Source organism: Musa acuminata, chromosome BXJ3-4, assembly GCF_036884655.1.
Source record: "Musa acuminata AAA Group cultivar baxijiao chromosome BXJ3-4, Cavendish_Baxijiao_AAA, whole genome shotgun sequence".
Lineage (NCBI taxonomy): Eukaryota > Viridiplantae > Streptophyta > Magnoliopsida > Zingiberales > Musaceae > Musa > Musa acuminata.
In genome coordinates, this window is record NC_088352.1 from 48748385 (window position 1) to 48761102 (window position 12718).

Here is a 12718-nt window from a genome sequence, read left to right on the forward strand (position 1 = left end):
CCTAACGAGACTGCCGCCAATAATAATAATAATAATAATAATAATAGTAGTAGTATTGGTGTTGGAAACCTCGTATTAAATTGATTAAGTGAAATTATATATATATATACACAATGGGAATTATATACTGTTACGGTAAGTAACTTTTTAAGCCGTGGCCTCGGGGCCGACGCGGCTCGGTTCTGGGGTCCGGATGTCGGGGATCTCGGGCGACGTCCCTCGGGGTCTCCCTGCGGTAGGGCACCGTCGTTCGGGTCGGTAGGTCGGCGGTTCGGGTCGGGAGGAAGCTCCGTCGCAGCACCGGGAAGAGGCGACACCGTCTTCGCACCTGCACACAGGTCGGGTCGGGGGCTCGGCCCGACCCCTCCGACGATCAAGTTAGAGAAAGATGTGGAGGGGGTTTCGGAGGAAGAGAAGCAGAAGTGCTTTCTAGTGTATGTCCTCCCCCTTTGTTTGGGACTTGGGGGTATTTATAGACGAGCTTGGGTGTTACCTGATGTGCCCGTTTGCAGGGCAGGACTGTACCTTTGGTGGCGTCTGACATTGCCACTGGGGCTGCGTGGGAGGCCGAGCTGCTGCAGGGTATGGCGAGCCTCGGTTGGTGTGCTCCTGTGCCTCGACCGAGCGCACGAGGTCAAAGCTGAAGTGATTGACTGAGGGCTGGTGACGTCGGCAGATGTCGAGTCTGCGTCAGTGCTTGCCTCCTCGGATAGTGTGTCTACCTGGCGTGTTGGCTCGTGTCACATCGCCATTTTTACCCCTATCATATGCCCCCCCCCGAAAGGAGCTATGCGTCGGTTTTTGCATGCGGGGAGACGATGCATGGCTTCTTACTTCAGGTGGGCTGATCGCGCGAACGTGTCTCGAGCAGTGCGAAGCCGAGGTGCGCAACTTAGTCAGGAGGCCGAGCAGGGTTGGACTCGGGGGCAATGGGGCCGATGAGGGCAGAGGAGCGCAGCGCAGGCGGGCTGGCCGTGCGGGTGCGTCTCAGGTGGCGTGAAGTCAAGGGTCGAGGAACACAACGGGCGGGGTGACCGCGCAGGTGTCTCGGGATGGCGTAGAGCCGAGGGCCGAGGAACACAACTGGCGGGGTGACCGCGCGGGTGTCTCGGGATGGCGTAGAGCCGAGGGCCGAGGAACACAACTGGCGGGGTGACCGCGCAGGTGTCTCGGGATGGCGTAGAGCCGAGGGCCGAGGAACACAACAGGCGGGGTGACCGCACAGGTGTCTCGGGATGGCGTAGAGCCGAGGGCCGAGGAACACAACTGGCAGGGTGACCGCGCGGGTGTCTCGGGATGGCGTAGAGCCGAGGGCCGAGGAACACAACTGGCGGGGTGACCGCGCGGGTGTCTCGGGATGGCGTAGAGCCGAGGGCCGAGGAACACAACTGGCGGGGTGACCGCGCAGGTGTCTCGGGATGGCGTAGAGCCGAGGGCCGAGGAACACAACAGGCGGGGTGACCGCACAGGCGTGGTCGCGAGGGTCATGCGACCGAGTAGCACGATCAGGCGGGCAGGACGCGAGGACGTGGACTTGGGCACCATGTGGCCGAGGTACACGACAGAGGCGAACAGGCCGCGCCGAGGTAGATCTCGGCAGTGATAGGCCGAGGTGCTCGGTGCGGGCAAGCTGCGACCGAGTGACATCGCTCAGAGGGGCAGGCCGCTCTGAGGGCAGAGTGTGGCCGAGGGGTTCGGCGCAGAGGGGCCGACCGCGCAAGAGCTTCTCGGGAAACATGGTGCCAAGGAGCACGACGCAGGCGGGCAGGCCGCGCAAGTCTGTCTCGGGAACATGGGGCCAAGGAACACGGCGCAGGCGGGGTGACCGCGCAGGTGTGGTCTCGGGATGGCGTAGAGCCAAGGGCCGAGGAGCACAACGCAGGCGGGGTGACCGCGCAGGTGTGATCTCGGGATGGCGTAGAGCCGAGGGCCGAGGAGCACAACGCAGGCGGGCAGACCGCGCAGGCGTGTTCGCGAGGGCCATGCGGCCGAGTAGCATGACGTGCGTCGGGCTGACCGCGCAGGCGTGGTCGCGAGGACCATGCGGCCGAGTAGCATGACGTGCGTCGGGCTGACCGCGCAGGCGTGGTCGCGAGGACCATGCGGCCGAGTAGCACGACGCAGGCCGAGGGGGTAGGCTCGGGCCGAGAGAACTCGGGCGGGCAAACTGTGCAGATGTGAACTCGACGATGAAGGGCCAAGAAGCTCGGCGCAGGCAGGCGTGAGCCGAGAGGCGATCAGGCAAAAATGGAGCTTTCGCTTGGAAGAGACTGAGGGTCTGGCACGAGGGTTACGCCGAATAGCAAACGCGGGCGCTTGACCGCTGCTACGGGGCCCGTCGCCCAGAGTCACTCCTCTTCCTTGCAGTCGCCCAAGCTTCTGCCTCGATGTACCGGTGGGCTCGCTGGAGCATATCTGGTACTGTGGTGGGGGGTTGCTCCACGAGGGACCAACAGAGTCTGGAAGGTCGCAAGCTTACCATGAACGCCTGCACCAACAAAGAGGGGTGAGTATCCGGTAAGCTCCGGATTTGCGTGGTAAAGCGATCCACGAAGCATGAGAGGGGCTCGTCCTCTCTTTGTTTGAGTCCGAGGAGTGGTGCCGCGGAGGGCCTCGGCCGGGCATGGGCTGCGAAGTGGAGCTCGAAGTCCTTGGCGAGTTGGCCGAAGGAATTGATTGTTCCAGTCTTCAGGTCGGCGTACCACGTGTGGGCTGGACCCCTGAGGGTTGTGGGAAACGCCCTGCACATTAAAGCGTCAGACGTTCCATGCAGCGCCAATTGGGCACGGAAAGCGGCGACATGATCTGCTGGGTCCGTGGCGCCGTCGTATGCATCCAGAGAAGGGAGCTGGAAGTTCGGGGGAACGACGAGATCTCGTATCTCTGGTGCGAATGGAGATCCTTGGTGTGAGTCCACCCCAAGCTCTCCCTCTGAGTTGTGAAACTCCTTCTCCAGTTCGTCGAGCCGCTGACTGAGACGACATAGCTGGGCTCGCAGGGAGTCTGTTGATTCCGAAGATAACACCTCGGGCTCCGGGCGGCCGCTCGGGTTTGTCCTTGCTGGATCCCCGAGTGGGGTCGGTCTGACCCGAGGAGAGGCGGAAGGCTCCAGAAGCATCATGTGGGCCCGAGCGGGCGGCTCTTGTTGCCGTAGCGGCTGAGTCATGAGTGGGGGTGTCGGTTGGGAGATGAGCGGGATGATGGTTTGCACCATATCCGTCAGAGCTCGGACTTGACGAGCGAGGTCGTGAAAGGCCTCGGACGACACCGGCAAGGGGACGCTCGGAGCGCCCTCGGGCGGAAGCGAATCCAGACTGTCGACTGAACGCCAGCCATGTTCAGGGGTCGCGGGGAGGTCGTCAGGATCAACCTGAGGATCCCTCGACATTCGGGCCCTCCTTCTAGCGCCAATCTGTTACGGTAAGTAACTTTTTAAGCCGTGGCCTCGGGGCCGACGCGGCTCGGTTCTGGGGTCCGGATGTCGGGGATCTCGGGCGACGTCCCTCGGGGTCTCCCTGCGGTAGGGCACCGTCGTTCGGGTCGGCAGGTCGGCGGTTCGGGTCGGGAGGAAGCTCCGCCGCAGCACCGGGAAGAGGCGACACCGTCTTCGCACCCGCACACAGGTCGAGTCGGGGGCTCGGCCCGACCCCTCCGACGATCAAGTTAGAGAAAGATGTGGAGGGGGTTTCGGAGGAAGAGAAGCAGAAGTGCTTTCTAGTGTATGTCCTCCCCCTTTGTTTGGGACTTGGGGGTATTTATAGACGAGCTTGGGTGTTACCTGATGTGCCCGTTTGCAGGGCAGGACTGTACCTTTGGTGGCGTCTGACATTGCCACTGGGGCTGCGTGGGAGGCCGAGCTGCTGCAGGGTATGGCAAGCCTCGGTTGGTGTGCTCCTGTGCCTCGACCGAGCGCACGAGGTCAAAGCTGAAGTGATTGACTGAGGGCTGGTGACGTCGGCAGATGTCGAGTCTGCGTCAGTGCTTGCCTCCTCGGATAGTGTGTCTACCTGGCGTGCTGGCTCGTGTCACATCGCCATTTTTACCCCTATCATATACAATATTAAAAATTATATCTATACAAATGCCATCCACGGAAGAATAATTGTGATTTTATTTATTTATTTTATGCAACATGGGAGGGGCTACAAAGATTACATACATCCCCCCTTTTCTCCCATGGGTTGCTTCCCAGAGGAGCATTCTAATAATAGGCTCTCGTAGAATACATCAAAAAGGCTACTCATGATTTGTATATAATTCCTCACCTATAAAAACATATGGAAATTGGAAGTCACCCCCCCCCCCCCACCCACTAGGAATCAAACTTCAACATCAATGTTTGCAAAAGAAATACAAATGATAATTCTGTTCACTCGATGTTAGAAAAGTCCAAGCAGTTCGGAGAGCATGACGCGTTCATAATACTTGCATAGTTTAGAATTGAACCTCGATTGACTTTGAAGTCCAATCATGTCCATACTAAACAGTTTGAATCTATCATACCGATCTGACAAGTCCAAATAGTTGAAACATCACAATTTGTTGTTGTCACTCTTACTCAAGCACCTTATTCTATGAATCAGTGGAGGATATAGAATAATTTGCATGATCAATTGGCCTCTCGAGTTGATTCTGGAGTGAGTCAGAAGAACACTGGAGAAGCTGATGCAAATTTTGAAATCACAAGAACTAAATTGCTGTCTTAATTCTATTCCCAAAAGAAATCCAACTAAAAGTGTTATTGATCATGACAAAACCAATGGCGTAAAGAAGAAGAAGAAGAAGAAGAAGAAGAATAATAAAGCGTGCTGAGCCTACCGAGGTCACATTCATTGGCGAGTGCTGCTTGAAAGCTATAGCCATTACTGATATGCTTGGAAGCTCTGTTGATAAGCCACACATTACTTGTGCCGGTTAAATCAATGTATAGCAAATACGATTTAGTCACGCATCCAAAGTAAGAAAAGCTTAAGCCCATCCAAATTAATGATACTGTACTCATTTCACTTGTGATGTTGAGATATTGGAATATAGGGAGCCTCAACTGCACCACTAAAATGATCGATAACCAAATGGTTGAATTGCTTGATATCCAAAAAACATTGTCGCTTAAACGTGCGGGTGAGTGTGTGTCACTTCATATAGATAATGCATCCGATGCGGAATCCAACAAAGCAAATGTAAAGCACCACATCTAATTCTCGAGTCAGTAAACTTCATTAAGCTTTTTCTTTTTGTGTCGATTGTATCAGAGCTTTAGATAGGTCTGTTGCCTTCTCAGATTCTCATGCCACTGTTATGGTCATATCATACATTATCCACCTCTGGTCACTGCTTCCCACCGAATCATACACCACCTTATTCCCACCCGATAATTCAATAGACAAGCAGTATCTCTCAAACATATTAGCAATAAACAAACCGTGAAAGCTTATCCACATTTACATCTGAGATCACATATACCAAATACCGATCGATGCATTGTAGATCTCGACGAATTCTTTTAGTAGTGTTGGACTGAGAAGCGACGTGATAATTTGTGATGCATCTGTAGAATTGCATGGCAGATTAATCTGAACGCGATAGGGCATGGCATGGAGTGGGTATGAGAAATAAGTAGCACAGCTATCGATCTCATTGTTTCCACGGCGGACAAACTCATGTACACGACAAAGGCGGCTGCTTCTCCTCTCGAGCTACTCTCACCGGCGAGCAGATGTGGGATCATCAAGGGGAGGAGAAGGCATCATGGAGCCATGCATCGGGATCTCCATCCTTCTCCACGGCAATCTTCGGCTTGAGGAAGGACATGAGAGCAGCCCGGAACTGGTTGACGCGCTTCCGGTAGCGGATCCGTCGGAGTACGACCGCCCGGTCGAGAGACCGCCGCTCTGCGTCCGGCTTGAGGTAGAGGCAACTGGTGACGGGGTTTCCACCCTGGTTTTCGTCACCAAAAGAAGGCGAAGGCGAAGGCGAAGGCGACGGCGACGAGGAGGAGGAGGGAGGCTTTTGAGGGACAAGGAAATCCATGGGAGGAACCTGTTGAGCTTCTCAGTGGAACGCTGCAAGACTCGAACGGAGAATTCGGCGAGACCGAGGGGCCTTGCAAGTGTCCATATAGAGAGAGTGAGAGTGAGCGGGTGAGGAGGGCAAAACCGAGTTCGGGAGGACGTGGTTTCTTCTGCTTTTGCTTTTGGTTCGCTTTATTCTTTGGAGAAACGTTTTGCCTCGAATGCTTTGGCTTCGTTAAACATGCAGCGACGGATGGAAAGTGTTTTCTATTTGTTTTCGGATTTCGGAAAACGCTTCCGAAGTTAACCACGTGTCCCACCCAAGCAAAGCGAAAACCAGCGGCTGCTGTAACCATTGGGCCAAGACAAAGTGCGTCGCTGCCGGAATCAGAAAGCGAAAACGCTTTGATATGCCCGATAGCACGAAACCCGCTTCAAATCTGGGGTATGGATCTTTAAACGATTGGTCCGAGAAGATGATTCTGTTCACTAGAAACCCGGATCCGATAATGATTTGAATCGGGCTCATGGTGAAAGGCCAGGTGTCCGCTTAAGGATCACCACCTCTGGCGGCGAAGAACCCCTCGCCGTCTTCCGCCACTGTTTGCCCTCTTTCGCTGCAACAAAGATCCTTCTTTTCGAATCTGTTGGTGTAAACAACTTTAAGTCGTGGTCTTGGGGCCGACGTGGCTCGGTTCGGGTCTGGATGACGGGGATCTCCCGGGGACGTCCTTCGAGCCCACCGAGGTTGTCGGGTGCGATGGTCTGGACGGTGTCGTTGTCTCCTCCGAGCAGAAACTCCTCGCCTTCGTGTCTCGCGTGGGCCTTCGGCTTCGCCCCTGCACAAAGGTCGGGTCGGGGTGCTCGGCCCAACCCCTCCGACGATCAAGATGAAGAAGTCTTTTTGTGTGCCTCCTCCACCCTCCTGTTCAGAATGCGAGGGTATTTATAGGGAAGCTTATTATTTCCTGATGTGCCCGCTTGCGGGGGGCAAGCTGCTAACGTCTGACATTAGTGTTGGCGTAGCGTGGAGAACCGAGCCTGAGCAGGCGTTAATGCGCCTCAGCCAGCGCTCTGGTCCGTTTGATCAGGTGTTGTCACGTCGATTGAGGCGTGAGGCGTTATTTGACGTTAGCCTAGTCTTATCATAATTACTATCCTCATCATATTCCCCCTCGGAAAGAAGCTATGCGTGGGTCGTTGTAACGGAAGTCCGAGGCATAGCTTCAGCTTTCAAGTGGGCTGGCCACGCAGGGGTGGTCTCGGGGAGCATGGAGCAGAGGAGCACAACGTAGGCGGGCTGGCCGCGCAGAGGTGGTCTCGGGGAGCATGGAGCTGAGGAGCACGACGTAAGCGGGCTGGCCGCGCAGGTGTGGTCTCGAGAAGCATGGAGCCGAGGAGCACGACGCAGGCGGGCTAGCCGCACAGGTGTAGTCTCGGGGAGCATGGAGCTGAGGAGCACGACGCAGGGGGGCTGGCCGCGCAGGTGTGGTCTCGGGAAGCATGGAGCCGAGGAGCACGACACAGGCGGGCTAGCCGCACAGGTGTAGTCTCGGGGAGCATGGAGCCGAGGAGCACGACGCAGGCGGGCTAGCCGCACAGGTGTAGTCTCGGGGAGCATGGAGCCGAGGAGCACGACGCAGGCGGGCTGACCGCGCAGGTGTGGTCTCAGGCATCATGCGGCCGAGGAGCACAACGCAGGCGAGCAAGCCGCACAGGTGTGGTCTCGGGCAACACGCGGTCGAGGAGCACGACGCAGGCGGGCAAGCCGCACAGGTGTGATCTCGGGGAGCATGGAGCCGAGGAGCATGAGGCAGGCGGGCTGGCCGCGCAGGTGTGGTCTCGGGGAGCATGGAGCCAAGGAGCACGACGCAGGCGAGCTGGCCACACAAGTGTGGTCTCGGGCATCATGTGGCCGAGGAGCACGACGCAGGCGGGCAAGCCGTGTTGAGGTGGACTCGGGGTGGTCTACGGTCGAGGGACACGGCTCAGGCGGGCAAGCCGCGCTGAGGTGGACTCGGGTAGTATACGGTCGAGGGACACGGCTCAAGCGGACAGGCCACGCTGAGTTGGACTTGGGCTTAGGCGGGCAGGCCGCGCTGAGGTGGACTCGGGTAGTCTACGGCCGAGGGACACGGCTCAAGCGGGCAGGCTACGCTGAGTTGGACTCGGGTAGTCTACGGTCGAGCCGTGTAGATACATAATGGGGTTATGCTAGAGCTAATCGCGAGCCGGGAGGCGGTCAGGTAGATACTAAGCCTTCGCTCGGAAGAGACTGAGGCAGGGCCTAGATTCCTTTTACGAGGACTACATCGGATAGCCACCGCGAGCGTTTGACTTCTTCTATGGAGCCCGCTGCCAAAAGTTGCTCCTTCTCCTTATGGCCACCCAGGCCTCCGTCGCGATGTACTGGTTAGCTCGCTGGAGCATATCTGGTACTATGGTGGGGGGTCGCTCCATGAGGGACCAGCATAATCTGGAAGGTCGCAGGCCTATCATAAACGCCTGCACTAACAAAAAGGGATGAGCGTCCGGCAACCCCCGAATTTGTGTTGTAAAGCGATTCACAAAATGGGAGAGAGGCTCGTCCTCCCTCTGGTTGAGTCTGAGGAGAAGCACTGCGGAAGGCTTCGGCCACGCATAGGCCATGAAGTGGAGCTCGAAGTCCTTGACGAGCTGGTCGAAGGAAGCGATCGTTCTGGTCTTCAAGCCGCCATACCACGTGTGGGCCAGCCCTCTCAGAGTGGTGGGAAACGCTATGCACATCAGAGCATCAGAGGTTCCGTATAGTGCCATATGGGCACGAAAAGCGGCTACATGGTTCGCTGGGTTGGTGGAGCCATCGTTAGCGTCCACGGAGGGGAGTCGAAAGTTCGGGGGGACTATCTGATCCTATATCTCGGGTGTGAACGGAGATCCTTGGTGTGCGTCCTCCCCGAGCTCTCCCCTCGACTTGCGAACCTCCTTCTGCACCTCGTCCAATCACTAGTTGATGAAGCGCAACTGAACTCGAAGAAAGTCGGTAGGATCTGAAGATAGTGCATCGGGTTCCGGGTTCTGGGTTCGCCGTCGCTCGATCCCCGAGTGGGACCAATGGGACCCAAGGCGAAGCGGGAAGCTCCCGAGGTGGTGTGCAGGCTTGAACGGGCGGCTCCTGTTGTCGCAGTGGTTGGATCACAGGTGGGTGCGCCGGATGACAAAAACGAGCGGGATAATGGTTTGCACCATACCCATCAGAGCTCGGACTTGATGAGCGAGGGTCTGTAAGGCCTCGGATGACACGGGCGACGGGTCGGCTGGGGCTCCTTCGGGTGGCGACCAGCCTGGGTCGTTGAATGACCGCCAATGACGCTCTGAGGTCGCAGCGGGGTGTTCCCCCGAAGCACCGATCGGGTGTGACCCCTCAGTCGCGAGGTCGTCTGAGTCGATCGGGCGATCCCTCGACATTCGGGCCTTCCTTCTAACGTTAATCTATTGGTGTAAACAACTTTAAGTCGTGACCTCGGGACCGACACGGCTCGGTTCGGGTCCGGATGACGGGGATCTCCCGGGGACGTCCTTCGAGCCCACCGAGGTGGTCGAGTGCGGTGGTCTGGACGGTGTCGTTGTCTCCTTCGAGCAGGAACTCCTCGCCTTCGCGTCTCGCGGGGACCTTCGGCTTCGCCCCTGCACAAAGGTTGGGTCGGGGTGCTCAGCCCGACCCCTCCGACGATCAAGTTAGTTGATGTGAAGGAGGATTCAGATGAAGAAGTATTTTTGTGTGCCTCCTCCACCCTCCCGTTCAGAATGCAAGGGTATTTATAAGGAAGCTTACTGTTTCCTGATGTGCCCGCTTGCAAGGGGCAGGTTGGTAGCGTCTGATATTAGTGTTGGCGTGGCGTGGATAACCGAGCCTGAGCAGGCGTTAATACGTCTCGGCTAGTGCTTGGTCCGTTTGACCAGGTGCTATCACGTCGATCGAGGCATGAGACGTCATCTGACGTCAGCTTAGCCTTATCATAATTACTATCCTCATCAGAAATCAGAACCCTTGGTCTCCGTCTGGTTTGCTTGTCGGGATCGACTTGCCTTCATTTGGGAGTTTTCTTGGATCTTCTTGCTGAAGTCGTTGATGGGGATATAAAGAAGAATAACCTTTGTATATGAACAAATACTAGAATATCATAATACGCAGCGAAATAAAATGGAAACACAATCAAACAGAACACCAAGATATACGTGGAAAACCCCTTCAATGTGAAGGGTAAAAACCACGGGGCAAACTAGAGATAATCCACTATAAGAATAATGAATATACAAATCTCAATCTCTTGCCAAAACCCTAGCAACAACCACAAGAGAATAACTGGGATATAAGGATTACGTCACTGCCCACAATATCTAAAACCTCCCCAAGTAATCACAGCAAGAGTCTACTGTAAATTTGATCTAACTTGAGATGAGAACACTGCTAGATGATTGAGAACAATCTCTCTGCGTTGTCCTTGTCTTCTTCCCTTTCTTTCTCTTGTTTTTCTGCCTTGTTCTTTTCTCTTTGTTGCTACGAGGATGTCAACGTTGCTGCCTTTTTCTGTCTCTTTTCTGCTTCTAAAACGTAACCCCCACACCCCCCTTATATTGATCTAGGATTAAATCAAAGGGGTGTGAATTGTGGGCTGAACCCACTTTGGGCGACCAGCCCCCAACAGTCGTGTGATTTTGGTGAATGCAGGCAAGCAACTGTTTGAGATCGAGATGGTGGCAAGACCGGAGGCTGCGCCTCCCCTGGTCGGACGAGGTGCGTCATTTTTTGGTGGTCTTCGTTGTTCAAGGATCACAATTGTCTGACTTGTTTCTTTAGTGTGTGGATCGAACCACTTGGAACCGTCAAAGCCTGAAACTCGTTGATCTGGTCAGTGGAATCGAGATTCATAACTAGGGTGGCCTGTCGTCTCTATGGAGACAGATCGAATTAGCAGTCCTTGTTAGTTACACAAGGTCCTTAGGTAGAGGCGAAGTCTCGTCAGAGCCATTTATTAGCTGATGATGATTGACCTGTGCCATAAATTGGTATCAAGATTCTAAGCAAACAAGCATACCGATGATAACGAAAAAAAATTAGAGATGTTGAGGAGGAATCGCTACCGAGAACATGAAATAGGAAATCAGTTTAATCCGTTGTCCGTGTAAATTAGCCATCGTCTGCTTTTATCTTTAGAACCTTAATTTTTTTCTGAAATTAAATTCAATCGAAGATAATCTGTTCTTTCTGAAAAAAATAATAAAAGATAAGAATAATTATTAAAAAAAAAATTTTATTTAGAAATGAAATAGCTTTAGCTTCAATACATTAGTTCTCTATCCTATTTATACAAATTAGGAGAAAGGAGTGAATTTTTCTCAACAGAATATAGAGATTTTCTCGTATAGTTAGGACCACCGAATGAAATTTAATTTAGATGTGAAACTGATAGCGCACTCATGTACAAGGACCACTGAATGGGACAAATGAGTTACCGCCGCATGATCGGAAATCCTGGTTAGCTGGGATTTAATTTAGATGTGAAACTGATAGCGCACTTGAATCTCATGCAGAACACAAAAAACACTAGTGACATAAGCTTCACTTTAAGGTTACACTAGGACAGAAATCCAGAACAGAGACTTTGTAGTGGTAATTTGATGGAACAAGGGAGCTGGTTCATACTTTACGAAGCAAAGAGTTCATATACGTTCAACCATGGCTTCCTTCCATTAATGTTCTATTTATAAAGATTCTGCAATTGGTTAAATGATTATGCCGGCTTTCATATGTTTGATTTTTTCTGTCAATGGAGTTTTAGAGTTGCATAACATGTATGTCTGACACTCGTAGCATTTAATTACAGGTCGAAGAAAGTGTGTTGACGACGAGTACATGATGCAATATTTCAAGGTCATAAGTTTTCTATTTTACTTCTTGAAATCAAATAGAACTCGGTGACTATCTTTCTATCTCACTAACAGCACCAACAGGGGGTGGGGTTATAATTAAGGGTCCTCAGTTAGTTAGTGTGGTATTGTCGAAGACACTTTAAATTGTAATCGAGGTTTTTTTTGGTCCAAGTATAGGAATCATAGGTATTTTTCTATTATAATGTTCTTGAAAATATATCAAAAACATTATAACTACTTTTAAGTTCAAATTATTTGAATGCTTTATGTTGTAAATGAAGAATCATTCACATTTATTTAATGTGCTTACATGATATAAACAACCATTCACATAAAAATCCTTGTAATTAATCTTATTTTTCTTTAATTTTTAGTTGGAAAATCTAGTTATATATCCATCTATCAAAAATATCATGATGATAACAAGTGAGACAATAATGTAACTCAATTTTAGTTGATTATTAATGCAGAGTTAGTTAGATTAGCTGATACGTAAATAATAATATATATGGTCGTTCCCTCAAAAAAACATTTCTTCTACTCGTCGGGTGTTCCCCATGTCCAACCCCGCCGCGGGGTCCCACCTCGGAGTAACTTTGTTGCCTCTGTCCCGTCTTTGACTCGCCGTCTTCCCTCTCAGACACGTTCAAACGCTACACTGCTTCCGGGCGGGCCCCCCACTGTAAATTCCCTGCACCCGCCCGAGCCCGACGAGACGCGTCTCGGCCCCACCGCGCTAACCCAAACCCCACTCCGTTGTCCTCGTCTCAAGTGACAGCTGCGGGCTACTCCCC

General features: G+C 53.1%; 1 protein-coding gene across 1 annotated transcript; it reads right to left on the reverse strand.

The window, feature by feature from the left end:
- Positions 1-8354: 8354 nt before the first annotated feature.
- Positions 8355-8807, reverse strand: LOC135636497 (uncharacterized). Its single transcript, XM_065148185.1, has one exon. It carries the CDS (start codon positions 8805-8807, stop codon positions 8355-8357), a length of 453 nt encoding a protein of 150 aa, XP_065004257.1.
- Between the last annotated feature and the right edge of the window lie 3911 nt (positions 8808-12718).